This window comes from Ciconia boyciana, chromosome 6, assembly GCF_034638445.1.
Source record: "Ciconia boyciana chromosome 6, ASM3463844v1, whole genome shotgun sequence".
In the NCBI taxonomy this organism is placed as follows: domain Eukaryota; kingdom Metazoa; phylum Chordata; class Aves; order Ciconiiformes; family Ciconiidae; genus Ciconia; species Ciconia boyciana.
The window spans coordinates 39,515,567-39,532,486 of record NC_132939.1 but is presented as its reverse complement, the minus strand read 5'-3'; the positions used below and the strand labels follow the sequence as shown (position 1 = coordinate 39,532,486).

At 39.2% G+C, this 16,920-nt stretch overlaps 1 protein-coding gene across 1 annotated transcript in view; it reads left to right on the top strand.

Moving 5' to 3' along the window:
* The first annotated feature begins 1,526 nt into the window (after nt 1-1,526).
* NOVA1 (NOVA alternative splicing regulator 1) overlaps nt 1,527-16,920 on the top strand; it is a 158,737-nt gene continuing 143,343 nt past the window's right edge. The window contains exons 1-2 of the mRNA XM_072864951.1: nt 1,527-2,508; nt 4,364-4,507. Coding sequence (XP_072721052.1) covers nt 2,373-2,508; nt 4,364-4,507 — 280 coding nt within the window. The 5' untranslated portion in view covers nt 1,527-2,372. The remainder of the gene's footprint in view (nt 2,509-4,363; nt 4,508-16,920) is intronic.

Below are 16,920 nucleotides of genomic sequence, written 5' to 3'. Positions count from 1 at the left end.
TTATGAGTCAGAGTATCTTAGATACAAAGGGTATATGATGAGTAAGAAAGTTCCATTTTTATACAATCATTTTTCTGACCATATATGCTATCAAATTGTTACTGAATCTGCTGCATCTATTTCATCTGCCTGTGAGGAGGATAGATATCGCATTCCTGGGACACAATTCCCAAAGAAGTCATTGAAAGTTTCCTATGTACAGTGCTGGATCAAGTTCTTAATTCATGAACGCTTTCAGGCAGGAGCCTGTTTAGATATTGAAGTGTCCATGTTTTAATATCCTATAATGCATTACGTATCTGGCTTATAAGTGATTTTCTGTATTATATATTATACATGAAATTTGTATTTTAAGTACTAAAAATTGTTTGGGGCAGTATTAATGGTAAGTAATTACTAAAACTAAGGCCGACTCTCCCAGGGAGCTTAGAATGGAAATTGGATTTCATCCACAAATAGCCAGGTTTTAAGCTTGCATAGTAAGAGGAATCAAGTCAGCAGCCATTCTGCACACATACCTATCAATACGAATTTAGCACAGAGCATGGTCTAATGCAATAAGCACACATTTCGAAACTCTGTACAGAATTGATGCTCTAGTACTGACCACTGCCGTTACGATTATATCGGTTTGAGAAAATTTTTCAAAGGCAACGAGTCAAATAGCAGAGAGTCGAGTAAAAACGCTTTTATAGTACGTAGACAATCCCCCCGAGCCCTCCCACCCCCGCCCCCCTGCACCTTACAATGTTTTAAGCTTCAACCTGAGTAATTTGAGATTCGTAAGCAGAAACAGCAGTGAAGCAGTGAAACATCTTTGAATTTTCTACGAAATATCTACATAAGAAATACCGCTCCGCGTCACAGAGCTCCAGCTAGCCCGGCTGTCACCGTATAAAAATAATATCTTTATTATTTTTTCTACAAGCCTGCGCGATGCAGCCTGGCGCGTCCAAGGCTCCCGGCGCGGAGCGGCGGCGCTGTCCCCCGCCCGCCACCGGCGGCGGCCGGGAGGAAGGGCCCCGTCCACACCGGCCGGGTCGCGCCGCGCCGCGCCGAGGTGGTACAGCCAGCCTCAGCGAGGACGCGTCCCCGCTATCCCACGGCCTCCTCGGGCAATCTCAGCCGTCCTCCCACGCAGCTGCGGGCCTATGAGGCGCAGAGTGTAACCCAGGTGACGCCGCATCACGGCGGGGACCCTCCCGGGGCGGGAGCCGACCTCCACACACGCCCTCCCCGCCGTCGTCGTCGTCGTCGTCGTCGTCGTCGCCGCCGCCGCCGCCCCCCACCTCCCCCAGCCACCGCAGAGGTTAAACCACCCCCGCCTCCCCCCCAACGGCTCTTCCACTCGCGGCCCGTGATTGGCTAACGTTTCAATCCCAACCTCGCTCTCTTTTGTTCCGATTGGACGGATCTCCTGCCTGTCTTCGCAGGAAGCCCCGCCCTTCTTTTTTATCCCGGCCTCCCTCCCCCCGCGCCTGTTCCCCGCGCCCCCCTCCCCCCCGTACTTGCACCCTCTCCCACGGCTCCAACCTCTCCTGCCTTTTGGGTGTCTGCGATGTAGCCGAGGGTGGCGGCCCCCAGCCCACGGCAGGTCGGCCAGCCAGGCGCCCGTGCGCCCGGCGGGGGCGGCGGTGCTGGGGCGAGAGCGGGGCAGCGCCGCGCGGACAGAGATCCCCCTCTCCGCCCCCGCGCACACGAGCCCGTCAGTGAGGGAGGGCACGAGAGCCCGAGAGCGGCGGGCAGCCGAGCCGCAGCAGCAGGCGCGGCACTAGGGCAGGCAGAGACGGAAGGGGGCTCAGAGGCAGCGTGAATCATCTCCCACTCACTCCCTCGCCCACCATTTACACCGCTCGCTCGCTCCCTCCCTCCTTCTCCCCCTCCCTCCCTCCCCGCCGCCTCAGTCTCACTCGTTCTCTCTCCCCTCCTCTCCTCTCCCACTCACTCTCTCCCCTCCTTTCCTCTCCCACTCACTCTGTCCTCTCCTCCTCCTGTCTCACTCTTTTCACTCTCTCCCCTCCTCCTCCTCCCCTCTCCCCCTTTCTCTTCCCTCTCTCGCCCCCCTCGTTCCCGTCTCCCTTCTCATCTCCTCCTGACACTGCACTGCAGCTGCTCCTCCAGCCCAGTCCTGCCCGCTTCCCTCCCTCCTTTCCCTTCCCTCCCCCCGGGTGCCAGATAAACAAGGCGCGCAGCATCCTCGACAATCCCGAGCTTAGCTCTACATTTTCGAAAAGGACAAGAGAACGGGACGAGCCCCCTCCCCTCCTCCTCCTCCCCCTTCCTCCTCCTCCTCCTCCTCCTCCTCCCCCCTTCCCTCCCTGCCCCCCCACCACAGAAGGGAAGAGACAATTCTCCTCCGAGCAGCAGCAAACATGATGGCGGCAGCTCCCATCCAGCAGAACGGGACCCACACCGGGGTTCCCATAGACCTGGACCCGCCGGACTCCCGGAAAAGACCGCTTGAAGCCCCCCCTGAAGCCGGCAGCACCAAGAGGACCAACACGGGCGGTGGGTATATCCTCTGTCACCTCCCCCCCCGCCCAACCCACCCACCTCTCCGCTTCCCTACCTGCCTGCCTGCCTCCCCCCCTTCCCCCCCAAACATTCCCATTTCTCTAATGTTATCATTCATCAAAATGGCGTCGGTTTTCAGCATCTGCCAGTCTTTTTATTTAATATCCACGCCGGGGCTGCACAGCCGTGACCCTACGGAGACTAGGAGGGAGCACAAGGGGCTTCTGCAGCCCAGCTATCTCCCTCGCCCGTTTAACGATGGGCGAAAATAAATGGCAGCTGGAAGGAGACGGCAAACGCACTTTCCTCCTTCCACATCCTCTGGGTCGCAAGTTGAATTCCAGCCTTGCCGTGCGCTTTCCTCCTCCTTGGCCTCACTTCTATTGTCAGCGCATACACGGCGTGTGTTTGCCGTGCTGGGGGCGAGGGCTGGCTGGTGGCGGGGGGAGTCGCCGCTCGGCTGCGGGGACTCGCTGGTTAACATCCTGCTCTTCCTGGAGGAGATGAGTTATAACGGGACCAGCATCTCCTCTATCCGTTTGCACTGGAGTCGTCATAACAATGCACCGAGGCAGGCGTGAATTTATTTGCCCAATATTAAGAGCAGCGGTCTGACTGTACATAGTGCATGGTTCAGCCAGCTATGTTAATACGGGTGGGCACGACTGTCACACACAGGCACTTCTTGAGGCGCTTATAGTCTCGGATAAGAGAAGTAAGGTGAACTGGGATCTTTCCTTCCGCTTAGGGGGAAAAAATAACAACTTTGTGAAACAGGTTTCATGATAAAAATCTTCATATCCACGCCAACGGGACGTTGCCTTAATTACTGGGGAGAGCCTAAGTCTGGGGAAGCCAGCGGACCCTTATTGTCTTGCACTTTTTTGGAGCCGGTTACGGAAGGTCCTTAGACTTCAGTGGAGCTGGATTTAGCAGTGGGGTGAGGGCACAGACGGTTGTGCAGGTGCCGAATCAGGCTGGGAATCCTTTTTTCTTATTCCCCTCCATTCATTATATATGTTTTTTCCTGTTCCGATTGTGTGCTTTAATGCTAGTGGTGGGTAGAGGACTGGCATTGTCTATCTCGTCACCTTTTAAGTGTGTTTAAAATAAGTGACTTAGGCTTTTGATCAATTGGGAAAAATTCTTCTTAATGTCCTTTAATTAATGAGCTTAAAAGAGATCATTGTCGCTTAAGAAGTGCTAAAGGAATACATCAGGATTACTTAGGCAAGTGATTCCATCCACACCATGTTGAGTTGTTTTCTTGGCAGTGGCTGAAATGCTTGGAATAAAACCCCACATTTTGGGTGGGTTATTTGGTAGCAGAGTAGTCGTTTTGCTCACTTAAGAAGAATGCAGGCAATAGCTAATTGCTATTCTCATGTGTTTGCTAATGACAAACAAATAGCCCATCAGAATTTACAATTCATTCCTTCTTAGTTTTGGCATTTCTTTTGCAGTATTTTCAAGCAAGGTTGTAGTTGTCACTAGGCACGTTTTCGTGCAGGGCTTTATTTTTTTTAAAGGGGTCTGATCATTTCTGCATGCTGTGGTTGCCATTGGGAAAAAATCCACCTTTGAAATGTACTTTGGATTTTATTCTTATCCTCTTATGGAATTAAGGAATCTGTGTGGATTCTTTAATTTGCTCAGAATGAACGTACATATTTTAAAATGTCAAAGGCATAGTCTAAACGTGTCTTGTAGAATGACGCAACTGGTTAGATGTAAATGCATGAATTACCAGATGAGTTTAAAACAACACGTTTTGTTTATTTGTGGGTCTGGGGAGGAAAAAAATCAAAGTTTGTAAGCAATATTAACCATGCATATCTCAATTTTTCAGAGGATGGCCAGTATTTTCTAAAGGTCCTCATACCTAGTTATGCTGCTGGATCTATAATTGGGAAGGGAGGACAGACAATTGTTCAGTTGCAGAAAGAGACTGGGGCCACCATCAAGCTGTCTAAATCCAAAGATTTTTACCCAGGTAGGTGCAAAAATTAGCCAATTCTTTATTTTTTAAATCCCAAGGGATGTATGTATGTGTCAGTGTGTTTCATGTATTGACGACTAAGCTTCCAGTGCAGCTGTAAGCGTTATTTCTCAGAAAAGTATGTTACAAAGTGCAACAGTGAATATAAATGTTCTGTCTGTCTTGGTGTATGGAATGGACTGGGCGCTAACTGCTTGAAATATGTTTAAAGAGGTTTACAATGTTTCTGCAAAAGAATATTTTCATTAACATTTTGATTGCTTTGTGTTTAAAAAAAAAAAATAATCTAGCTTTAAGGAACCAACTTGACAGCTGGCGTAAAAATAATTGTTCGTTTGAAGTTTCCAGACATTGTAATGACAATTAAGTTAGAATGAGTAAAAATGAGAGGCCGCCTCTTAAAGAATGGGCCATTTACTTTAAATCCATTATGTACCTTCCTTCTGCTTCACTGCTTTGTTCACTGGCTCTGGAGTGAAGTAAAGAGAACAAGTGCTGCTCTTTAGATATTCTTTATATTATGTTTATCATGATGGTGGAAGAAAACTCTATTATAAAAGTGAAATACTTTGTATGAATAAAGAAATGAGTATTTTATCAACTGTATTAATGCACAAGAAAAGTTTTTAATATTTGCGTATAACAATAATAAATACCTGATTTAGCATTTCTTCTTTATAAGATTTCTGAAGAGGGAGTCTTACATAATGATATACAAGATTTTAGCTTCTGCAATTAAATAATGGGGGTTTTTTTCCTAAAGATGAACAAATTAGCATTCTGTAATTTAACTTTGTTCTAGAGGGCTTTTTAAAAACTGATGCGAAATAATAACATAGCTGACACTATTTTTGGTGTTTTGATGTTGTTATTTTGAAGAATAACTGGTGATTTAGAATTGAGTTGACTAGCTGTTACTGATTCTTTTCTGTTGCAAAAATAAGAGCTGCTTTGCATTTGATCTAGTTTAACAAGATGACTGAATTCTACAAAACAGTGAAGGCAGTTGGTATGGATGTAAACAGAACACTAACATTGGAGCATTTAGCTTTTCTATCCTCTAACTTTAGTGTCAGACAGAAGTGGATAATTTTTTATTAATGGAGAGATTGTGGTCTATTTACAATGATGATTTTTGATGTGGAAATTTTAATGCACCTGTTGTACATATCCTTAATGAAGGTAGTTTATAATACTTAAGTGTCAGAGGTTAAAGTGATACATGTAGATTTGTCCTGTTGACAGATACAGCTTATGAACTGGTGCTTGTTGTCTTTGAGGTTTTTTTCTTTTTTTACTTTTCTTCAGAAAGTTAGAAAAAATGGTCTTTTATTTTGAAAGGTATGTTAGGGTGGGAAAAAATCAATGTAGAATTGTGAAAACTCTTGGAAGAAATAAAAGCATTCAAAAGAGCCTGATTGCAGAATTAATAACATAATCTGGGTAAAGAGCCGTAATAGTAAATTAAATTCACTGTCAATAGATGAAAATGAAATAGATTTTCTGCATTATACATGAGGTGGTATCAGATATGCAAGGATGTTACAGAAAATTGGTGTTTATGAAGAATATTCCAAATACCAAATTACAAGCCTTTTCATTTTACTACAGTTTATTTACACTTGCTTGGAAAGGACGCTCCAAAGATTAGATCTTTTGTTCAGTGCTCTAGCATAGTTCTTCTGTTTTCTGATTAAATCAGAATTACATATTTTTTGTGTAGAAAATTGTAAAGATGCAGCGGTAGTAGCAGAAGAACCTTTGAAAAATAAAAATTAGCAAGCTAGAATGACATGAGTAAAAACGGTTGTGACATAAGCACATTCTATCTTAAAATCAGTAGTAATAATATAAATAACTAAGGCAGCGAGAGGCTCAAGCAGTTTCACTGTAACAGGTGCAAATGAAGTTCCAGTTTGACTTCATACAGTCTGCTTTGAATTTGCAGCCACGTTGCGTCATATAGAAAATTAGTCTCTTAAGGAAGTTGGCGACTGATACCTGCTAAAGGATGGAACAGGGATGAGAAATGGATTCCAGTGCGGCTAGCTCTCATTAGTCTTTCTGTTTGCATTTGACCACCAGCCCATGGAATTTTCGGAGGTCCTGGCATTCCCTGAGCTGATGGCTTTTGAGTTTCTTCCAGACTCTCGTGCTCATATAGCATTAGGGAATACAAACCTTGTGAAATAGCTAATATAAAGATGTGGTTTATTTTTCTTACAAAGTTTCTTAAACAATTATTCTGTTTTCCTAATAGAAGTTACTTGGTCGGTACTTCTGATGCTTGTGACTCTAAACGTGTTTAATGTACATTTTGCTGTGGAATGTTCTCTCGCCGAAGCTTCTGTGAAACTTTTCTGTATTTCCAAAAAGTTTTAGCACAGTCTGAGTAAGTTGCTGTTTGGAAAGGAGGAAGTTGGTTGTAATACAGAAGTCATGAGTAGTTCCTATGATCTAATAGTGTTCTTTTTTTTTTCCTCTGTGATATAGGACTTCAATATGCAGACTGATTTCTGTTGGAATTATTTTTTGTGCATCAAAAGGTGACATAATTACTGAAGAATTCTATGGCAGCTCTAATTACAAGAAATTGAAGGAAAAAACAGCTTTTCACTGAACATTTTAGTTTACAAAATAGGAAGCAGTGTATAAATACATTACTATCCATTACAGTCTTATTTTTTGAGTACACAATTTATTGTTTTCTTTCCAGGTTACCAGCTGACTTTTTCTAATTGTCTGGACTTCTGCAATTTGACTTTGGTTATTGTGCTTAGATTATCCCTGATTCTTTTCTGTTCAGGCTTGTCCCCCTAGATTAGTGGAAATTAAATTAAAATGGCAAAATATGCCCTACTTTTAAACTAAATGGTGCTGATCCTTTCTGCAGAGAACTACAGAGTGTGTATTGACTAGTAGGTTCCGGTCCAAAATTTAAATAGAGATGTAGCCATGCTTCTTTAGTATTAATGAAATGAACTTCATAAAGAAAGTGGCCATTCTGTGAAGCTATTTTAATGTATGGTTTTGTTTTGAATAATATAAAAAAGGTCACTATTGCTGTTGTATTAAGCTCTCATTGTCTTATCTGTTTCTCCATTCTGAATTATAGTGAGCGCTGGACTGAAAACTACTCTGGACATATGTATTTTTTTCCATTGCGAATGCTGGCGTGCACTCTCGCTTGCTTTCTCTCTCATGCACTCTTGCACTCTCTCTCTCTCTCTCTCTCTGCGCTCCCACCCCAGTCTCACACATACACACACGTGCACACACACATGCACAAAATTATGTTACATCGCATCATGTTGTTTATCTTGCAACAGGATCTTGCCTGCTCTGAACTTGGTGCTTGGGTGAATTTGAGCTCGGTCAGTGTTTTTCAATTTATTGGAATATGAAGTCATATGCGTACTGAAATTAGATCATATTAAGAGCAGAGATTAATAAAAACAAAATTAAATGGGTATAAGGTTTTACTGCTTTTAACAATAGATTAGCTGTGTTGTTTTTATAGCAGATTTCTAATCAGTAGTGATCTGAATGTTTGGAGAATACAAAAGGTGGGAGTTTCCTCCCCCGCCTTGTGTAGAGAGTGTATGAAGTATTGCGTGGCTATGTTATGTTTTTACCAACTGACTTGTATTTGAGATGGTTTGCATTTGAATATCAGAGTTTTTAAAAATATTCATGTGTTATGGGAGATTGTCTAGCTAATCTTTGTGCAACTGCCCTTTTGTAAAGTCTCTGACTCTTAAAAACCTTTCAAACACATTGAATGTGTAAGTAACACAACTTTACAGGAATTTATAAGTTTGCTTTCTAGCTTCATTACTCCTATTAAACTGTTAGGAAGGGGGAAGGTATAATATAGCAAGCTTGGTTCACTGTTATTCCTTTATTATATATAGGAATTGTCATGTTAAGTCATAACTCTTAAGAATAACCTAAGGTCTAGTAGGGAAAAGAATCTGGTTTAAAAATCAACACTTGAAATAATGTTGAAGTGAAACACTGCTTTTTCAGCTATGGAAGAGAAAAAAAGAGTAATGGAGTTAGAAGCAAGAATGGCGTTAGTTATTAGCTGTTTGTTGTCATGGTTCCTTGAAGGTGGTTTGTCATACATCAGTAAATGCATCTCACTTTTATTCTTGATACTTCTAATTTTTTCTAAAGTGTTAGCATTAGGTAATTAGAGACTTCATAAGTATATACCTAAGATTTTCAGATTCTGTTGTAAACATTTACTTATATGAGTAACTTTAGGGATAATGGGACTGAGGAAATGACTAAATAGAGATTTCAGGAGTGGAATCTAGAGCTGTGGAGGTTTGTAAAGTAATCACTGGAATCACTGATCTTTCTACTAGTTTAAAAAAAAAAAAAAGACCAACCACCAAAACCCCCCAAGTGTTGATTGCCAGCTGTTCAGAGGGATAATTCTCAGTTGGACAGTTGTCTGTTGCTTGGTTACTGGAACAGAATAAAAAAAAGTTAGCTTGTTAGCCAGCAGATCCTTAGTATTTTACATTTAAAAGGAAGCTGAAACTGAATGTGTAACTTGGTATGATCTTGAGATTGTTACATATCTAACTCACCCAGTGTACTATCACTTAGCAGCTTCTCATTTGGTAGGCTTAGACAATTTTTGAGTGGAAGTTTAAGGAGAAATTTTGCACTGATTTTTTTCTACATATAGGGACTTATTCATCTTAATGAGTGAATAAATTTTGACATAGTAAATGGCTTTGATTTGCAAGAAAGTGCCATGTCTTTGTCTTGTATAAGAAAAGTTTAAAACAACTTGTGTTAGATTTGGAATGGTTAGTCTAACTTTAATAAATGATACAGACTAACTATATGTGCACTTGGTGGGCAAAATAAAGAACAAAGTGAGGACGGCTGTTATCACAGGGAAATGCCATATTTAATAATTTTCAACTTTTTTTCTTGTGATTGCTTTTGACTAGTTTTCAATATAATTGAAAACCAAGTGAATCTCAGTAGATTAGGAGGCTTATGCAGATGAAGGTGCTTCTAGTAACAGTATTGTTTTTTGATCAAGTTGAGATTTCTGTAAAGCAATTATTCATCAAGAATATCTATTTTCTGGACTCATGCATTCTGGGGGAAAAAAAAACCAAACCAAAACCAAATCCAAAACCTAAGAAAAATAGCTGATGTTGGTATTCACTGAAAACTTAACATTTTCCTCTTTCATAAAGTTTAAAATTTCTGTACAATACTTCGATGGTATTTTGCAGATAGATCAAAGTTTTAATGGAAGTTTGTCAGAGCATAGGTCTTAGAGCTAATATTTAAGAAATATAAACAGAGAATGTCTGAATCTCTTAATTGTTTTCCTCTTCTCCCTTGTGCAGGAAAAGAAATATGCTCTTGCTTTTCTTAATGGGTGCAACCTGTAACAAGCAATACCTTTTTTCAAATACTCTTTGATCTTGTTTGTTTGTTAATTAATTGCATTAACTTAGATATTGTCCTCAGTGGTTGACCACAGAATTTATTTTGTCAGTGATCAGAAGCTTTTTGGCCGGGGAGAAAAACATTGGATTTAGTGAATTTGTCAGACTGGCTTTTAGAAATGGAGCATTGAGTGATTTGGGAGGAGGGCTTGCACCTGATTGCTATCTCATTTCCAGCTTTGGACACAGCTCTAGCATAAAGTTAAGCAACATCTGTAAAGATTTGACTGGCAAACGTCTCTCTGGGACTCATCGTTGCATCCTGCAGTGGGTGCAGTCAGCTTTGCAGTCCATCTTAAAAAGAGGTTAGTTTGTTTTTTAACATTTAACAGTAGGCCAGTGGGAGTTAATGACTTGGTGAGGAGTATGGTAGTTGTCAGTTGTCCAGTGTTGGAATGATGCAGGTAATTGGGCTGGACTGGTGAGAGCTGTGGCAGTGTGCTTCTCACGTTGCACTGCAGCTGCTGTTGATCTTAATTAATCTGACCCCCAGAGGCTGCAGTGTCATGGTATAAAACACAATGCATACTAGAAATGGAAAGGCTGCTTTTTTGGCTCTTATTGATGGTTGTTTCTAGGTAGGCCTTTTGGTTTTCTAACTGCATTTGTTTGACACTAGCATAAAATTCTTAATGTACTTCGATCTAAAACTGTAATACGTTTTTCCTGTTTATCAAATATATCTGTGCAGTAATGAAGCTGATAAACATGTTTTTGAACTGTCACCGTTATAATGGACTTAGCAAAAATATTTGTGTTTATTCTGACAACAAATACATTTGTCTGTAAATCAAAAGAATTATATTGTTCGTGTCTGGTATGAATTTCTGGTGTGCTGTAGTATGCTCTGTAGTGGGGTATGCTTGGTGCTCATGCTGGCTAGCTCAGTCTTGTGATTCTTTTAAGGATTTCTAGTAACACAGAAACATGTAAAATTGGAACTTGGTATTTGGCAGTTGGACTAAATGAGTGTGCTGTGCATGTGCGAGACTATTAATTTACTATCTTAATTACTATGTACTACTATCTTCTTTCTGACTGCATGACGGGGCTTTAAGAAACTATCAGGTTCCTTACATTCACCCTGGTGTTCAGGGCCATTCTGTCTTTCCATCCCCCAAAGGAAATATCAAACCAGAGTTTAGTGTAGAGATCTTTTAAATGTTACATTACAGTCTCCTAAGGTTCTACTCCATCCTGGTTTTGTTTTGATTTCAGGGGTATCTGCATCCCAATTTGTGATTATTCATAGCATTATAAGGATTAACTACACTGCTTGTATTTTAATTTAAAAATAGAGAAATGATTGTCAGGATACTCTGTTTTAAATTTCCCCTATATTTAATAGACATATTCAATATTTTAATACATAATAAAATGACAACTATCTAAATTCCCATCCCCCATATTAACTTGTTTTCACTTTAACATATTTGATAATTAATTATGGTTGAATCTGATTGGGGTTTACTTAATATTAAACGTGCTGTTCTTGATTATAGCCAAACATTAAAATTCATTTGCAAGTACTTAACTGGTCTGATTGAAATGTCAGTTTAAGGCAGTATCTGGAAACATGTCTATGGAAGTCACCTCCCAACTGTACGATGCTAACATGCCTTTGTAACTTTTGAATATGAATTTATCATTCTTTGCTTGAGCTAGTTATGAGCAATGCTATTGTGAATTGCTCTTCTCGACTTCTGAAATGCCATAAATTTTGTGTAAGGTTTAAGCGTTCTGCATAACTGATGGAGAAAATCAAGTCTCCTTCATGGAAGGCCAGAGAACATAGGTTGGCATATGAAGTAGCTGATGTAAATTACTAGCTATGTGACCAGATAGCACTTGAAAGAATAGTATATTAGGGACCAGGTTTAAAGTTATACATTGGTGATATGAATGATGTGGGGTCAGATGCCTTGTAAATGAGGAAGAGATACCCTTGTCAACTTATGTATATGAAAGTGGTTATGTAACATTAGCATTTGTTGGATATAAACAAGCATGAATCTCAGACAAAATTTCGTATTTACCTGGTCTTGTAGGTTTTGATTGTGAAAAGACTAAACATCTGTTTTTCATCATTGATCTCTCACTGCATCCTGCAGGGCCTGTCATCTCAGCATTGACAGGATCAGATGAAAAATACAATCGATGTGTTGACATTTTTTTGAGAATCACTCAGGTAAGATTACTTGTTATACAGAACTACAGTGAAATTCATGGCTGCTGCTAATGTTTCACCAGTTGGAGTCTTTGCATTCTCAATCATTAATTAAATTAGATACTGAGGTTCTCTGCATGTTCCCTTGTTTCTATTTTAAAAGCACTTTTTGTGCCTTGCTCAGTGCCATTTAACTCTCTTGTAATTTCCCACATAAAGAGCTTCACACATTTGTACTATTTTCCCCCACTTCATAGAGTGGCACCTGTTTGCTTGAATCAAGAACCATAGTGCACACCTCCAAAGCTCTTGGAAGATTTGTACGTACATGTATTTTATTTTATTTTCAAGTAGTGACTTTAGTTCTTTTTAGATTCTCCATTGGCAATATGGGGAAGAAAATTCTCCATAGAGAACCAGATAATGAGAGGCAGCAGCAATTTATCATCATCCTAGTGTATTCTAAACTCTGATTTTTAAAATTACACAAGAAATTACAAATATTTAACTGAATATACAACTGTGGAGTCTTTCTTTTTATAACATAAATTATTGAAAATATTTATATGAAGTCATGCACTGGAAAAGTAGGAAGTGGCACGTGTCCATTCAGTTGGCTTCGTTGAGCATCCAGTGTGTTTATGGAATTAAAACTATCTCAGAATGTATTCCCAAAGAGTTGGGCAGTGAAATATCATGGCTATGAGGGAAGGGAGAGGAAAGACCAGTTGGGCCATATGCTGAGTTGGAGCTTCATCTAGCTGAGGTTTACATTTTGTTTCCATTTGTAATCTGGCATTAGGAAATGCCAGAATGTAGGTAGGATAGTGTATAGTAGTAGTAGCAGCAGCAGCAGCAATTCAGGTGCTCCAGCAGATACTGTTTTGGTGGCAGTATTGAACTGGAGTTATAGAATATTTATGTTTTATTGTAATCTGGCAGCCTACCAACAGTTTTCCTGAGGAACACACACACAAAAAACCAAAAGATAAATAGGTGGTTTTTTAGCAGTTTATTGACCTGGATTTGAAGAAAACTTTTGTGGAACAAGAGAGGCTCTTCCGGCATTCTGTCTGTGCTGATTTTCAAAGGTCTGCAATGAAACGCTGCTACTGGATGCCTTATAAAAATAAGTTGCTTTATAAAAATGAATTGTTGCAGTGAGAAGTGTTAGACATAGAACACGTATGGAGTTTGTTTTCTGTCTTGCATGTGTGTGCACACTTCATTCTTTGTATGTCTTCTGTTTACTGTATTAGATGAACACTTGGCGACTCTGTCAATCTGAAGTAAAAATTGGATTGTCCCAGGAACTCCTTATAATTACATCACTTCTAACTTCTGCGTCATTTACTGTGCAGTGCAGCACACTTAAGTCTGCCAGTTTTTGTTGAGCTTACTCTTCCTCAAGCAGCATATAATTTCTAGCATAGTGAAATGCTCAAAAAAAAAAAAAAGGAAGTGTGAACTTTACAAAGATTTTTTTTTTCAGGGATATAAGTTTTTGTGGTTTTGTTTAGGTTGGTAATGCCAAGTGCTCATCTAGTATTTGCACTGCTTTTAACAATAATAAAATACATACTTTATAATTTTATAAGCTGTCTAGTTCTGTATGGATCTGCATCTATGACTAGCTGTTCTAGTAAGTGCCAACATGATATGTTACATGAATAAATTCTTTTTTTATGATGAATTGATCCCAAATAACCAGAAAAAAGATGGGACAATTTTGTGCGATGAGCAGGTAAACTCTTAGGATTGGACAGGAAAGAGCCTCTATAAAAAATAAGTTACTTTGTGTAGCCAGTAACTCTTCATTTTACTTGAGTTCATCATGAGTTCTTTCCCTGAATAACTAGTATTTAGAAGAAGGAAATAAATGGTTCCTCAGGTAGCCAGATTTTATATCAGTTAGGTTGTTAAAAACAGTATTTTTAGTGTATGTAGAAATCCACATGTAATTGGTAGCCTCAGAGCTTTAGTCTAGCATGCTCTTGATGAGAAAAATCAATGAAATGGGCAGCTATATTTGTCCTCCTTTAGGTTTCTTGTACCTTTTAAAGACAAAACCCTCTCAGTTTATACAAATGTTTTATAACTTTCGAGTCTTAGAGACATAGAGTGGATAGTGGTAGCAAGGTCAATGTTTGAATTAAATAATATATTTATACCTAGTTAATTTTAATTTATTTCAGTTTTTAAACGGTACTTTGTTGATTAGTAACTAATCATTCTCCTGTTTCTGTACTATTTTTTCCAATGGCTCATGTTTTTGATAGTACTTACAGTTTGAAAGAATGTGGGTTTTAATTAGAAGTAGTTCCAGTTCTGTCCTTCACACTTTGTTAGCTTAGCACTTTCTGATTTGGAGGGTGCAGACATTAGAAGGGCACAAAATTTAGTCATCCATAATTGTAAAGTGAGTACCTTGATTTTTCCCTTTGTCAACACACACGCATATGCTCAGAATGAGGAAAAATAAACTCCTAATTGTTTATCCACTTTTTGTCCTTTTTGATGGAATAACTTATTAATATGGTGCATATATGACTACTGTGCTTTCAGTGTTGGCTAGTCCAGGAACTTGTTAAGTTTCATCTTGTGCAAAATTCTTTTTGTGTATTTTCTTTTGTAAAGAAGTCTCTGCTTGTAAATTTTGGCAGCTTTGTATTGGCTGTCTGAAGATCATTGATTTTTTCATTATTTATTTATCTTTAAGTATTTGGCTTTTTACTAGAATGGCCAGTTCTGATTTGGGTGCCTTGTTTCTCCCAATACAGACTTTCAGAAGTGATGACAACAATTTACTAAGGGTTGCAGTATTTCAACTGCAGTTAAAATTTCATGACCTTTTCCTAAAAATATGCATAGAGTTAAATGGGCTCCTAAGATAATGCAGGGATTTTTTTCTGTGAAATGTTATTGCATAGGAGATCAGAAGAGGTGATCATAATGCTCTTGGTAGTTGTAAGCATTAAGTTGTCTTAATTTGGATGGTTTTTCCCTGTCAAAGATTCTATGAAGACAAAACTAAGAAAACATGCAGGGGTTTTGGTGTAAATTAGTATATATTAGTAGCACTGTTTTTGTGTGATGAGGTTTTCATATTGTAAAGTGTGCTTGGGAGGTGCAGATAAGCTGATGATGGCTATCTGATATTCAAGTCAAGTGTGCTTAAAACTAAAAGTATTTCAGGAACTAATATAAATTTCATATTTGTAGTATGACCTACTTCAGTATGTCTAGAAAGAGGTGTAATGCCAATTTAGAGGAAAAAGTGCTATTAGTAGTTATCTACTGAATTGTAATGCAGTTTATTGGCAAACCAATGATGGCATATTTTCAGTGAAGTGATTCCAGTTTATAAAGAAACAGATGTGTGAACGGTAGTGCTGATTCAGATCCATGAATATTCTGGAATCCTCATAGGTAAGTCTCTATGTAGAGAGAAAGACCAAGATACCTTAAGACATTTGAGTAGACTTTATCTCTCCATATTAAATAAAGTTTTACTCTGCTTTAAGCAGGTTCCGTCGTGTTAATCCCTTTAGAGTGCAGCAGTTTTCACATAGCATTTAAATGCTGGATTCTAAGGGGATTATCACTTCCCCAATTTCTTTTTCCCTTGCTCAAAAGCAAAAGATGGTTTTCATATTGGATTTCTGTATAGATGTTTCTTCTGAGTAGAAATAACTTACAGGTGTAATCTGCTTCAAGGTGTTGGATGTCCCCTATGTTTGTCGCCTTCCATGGGGGAAATTGAGGAATCTTGCTGGACAGGCCATCTTATAGATGCTGAAGATTGTTAGAAAGATAAATTTCATCCAAAAAATACTATGTGCATGCTGCTTATTTTGGAAAAAGCCAGTGATTCAGTCTCGACAAGTATTTAATGTCAATTTTTAATCTTCAAGTTAGTTTTTAGAGCTCCAAGTTTTCCCTCTACAAACCTTTAAATTCTGAATCTCAGAGTAGTAGTTCTGCATGTTCTAAGTGCTGGAAAAATTGTAGTTTATTTCATAAGCAGTTTAACATGCATTTTCTTTTTTACTTCCACTTTTATACTTGATGTTCAGAATGAAAATTCTGCCAGTAAAATATAACCATCACTTTGTCTGATGAATTCAGATTTTGTGGTAAGTAAAACTTCCCATTTTTGATAGGGTGAAGATTTTTGGAAGTAATCAGAACCTGACAAATTGTTTCCCATTCTTTGTTTTGCTTGAGATCAAATATTCCACTGAAGTCAAGCATTTCTTAGAGTTGTCCAAACTCTTTATATAGGCGGGTTAGTACAGTGAGATACAGTTCCTCCATCTTTCCACTGCTGATGTTCTATTACTTTCAGCAAAAAGGAATACAAATGTTTTTTCTTGTCTGTTAAACATAAGGGCTGAAAATGACAATTTCTTTCCTATTTACCACTGCCTCCCAGGAAAGTGAGTGGAGACACTCCTACGAAGGCAGTAAAATTACCAGCAGTTTCTGTATACAAACATTAAATTCAGGTAAGTACTGAATTTACACAAGGTGGAATATACATCCAGCCTACATAGTCCCATATTGGTGTGTTTTCACATAGGGATAGATGAATAGTAGAGTGTGTATATATTAAAAAAAAATAAATATATCTGTATATGATTGCAATCTAGGTCTTTTGGTAGAAGAGTTCTTTCTTTCTAAGGGTTTTCCTTTTTCTAGCAAAGGAATTTTTTTTTTTTTTTTCCTGGTGCTCGTCTATGGTAGTTAACATT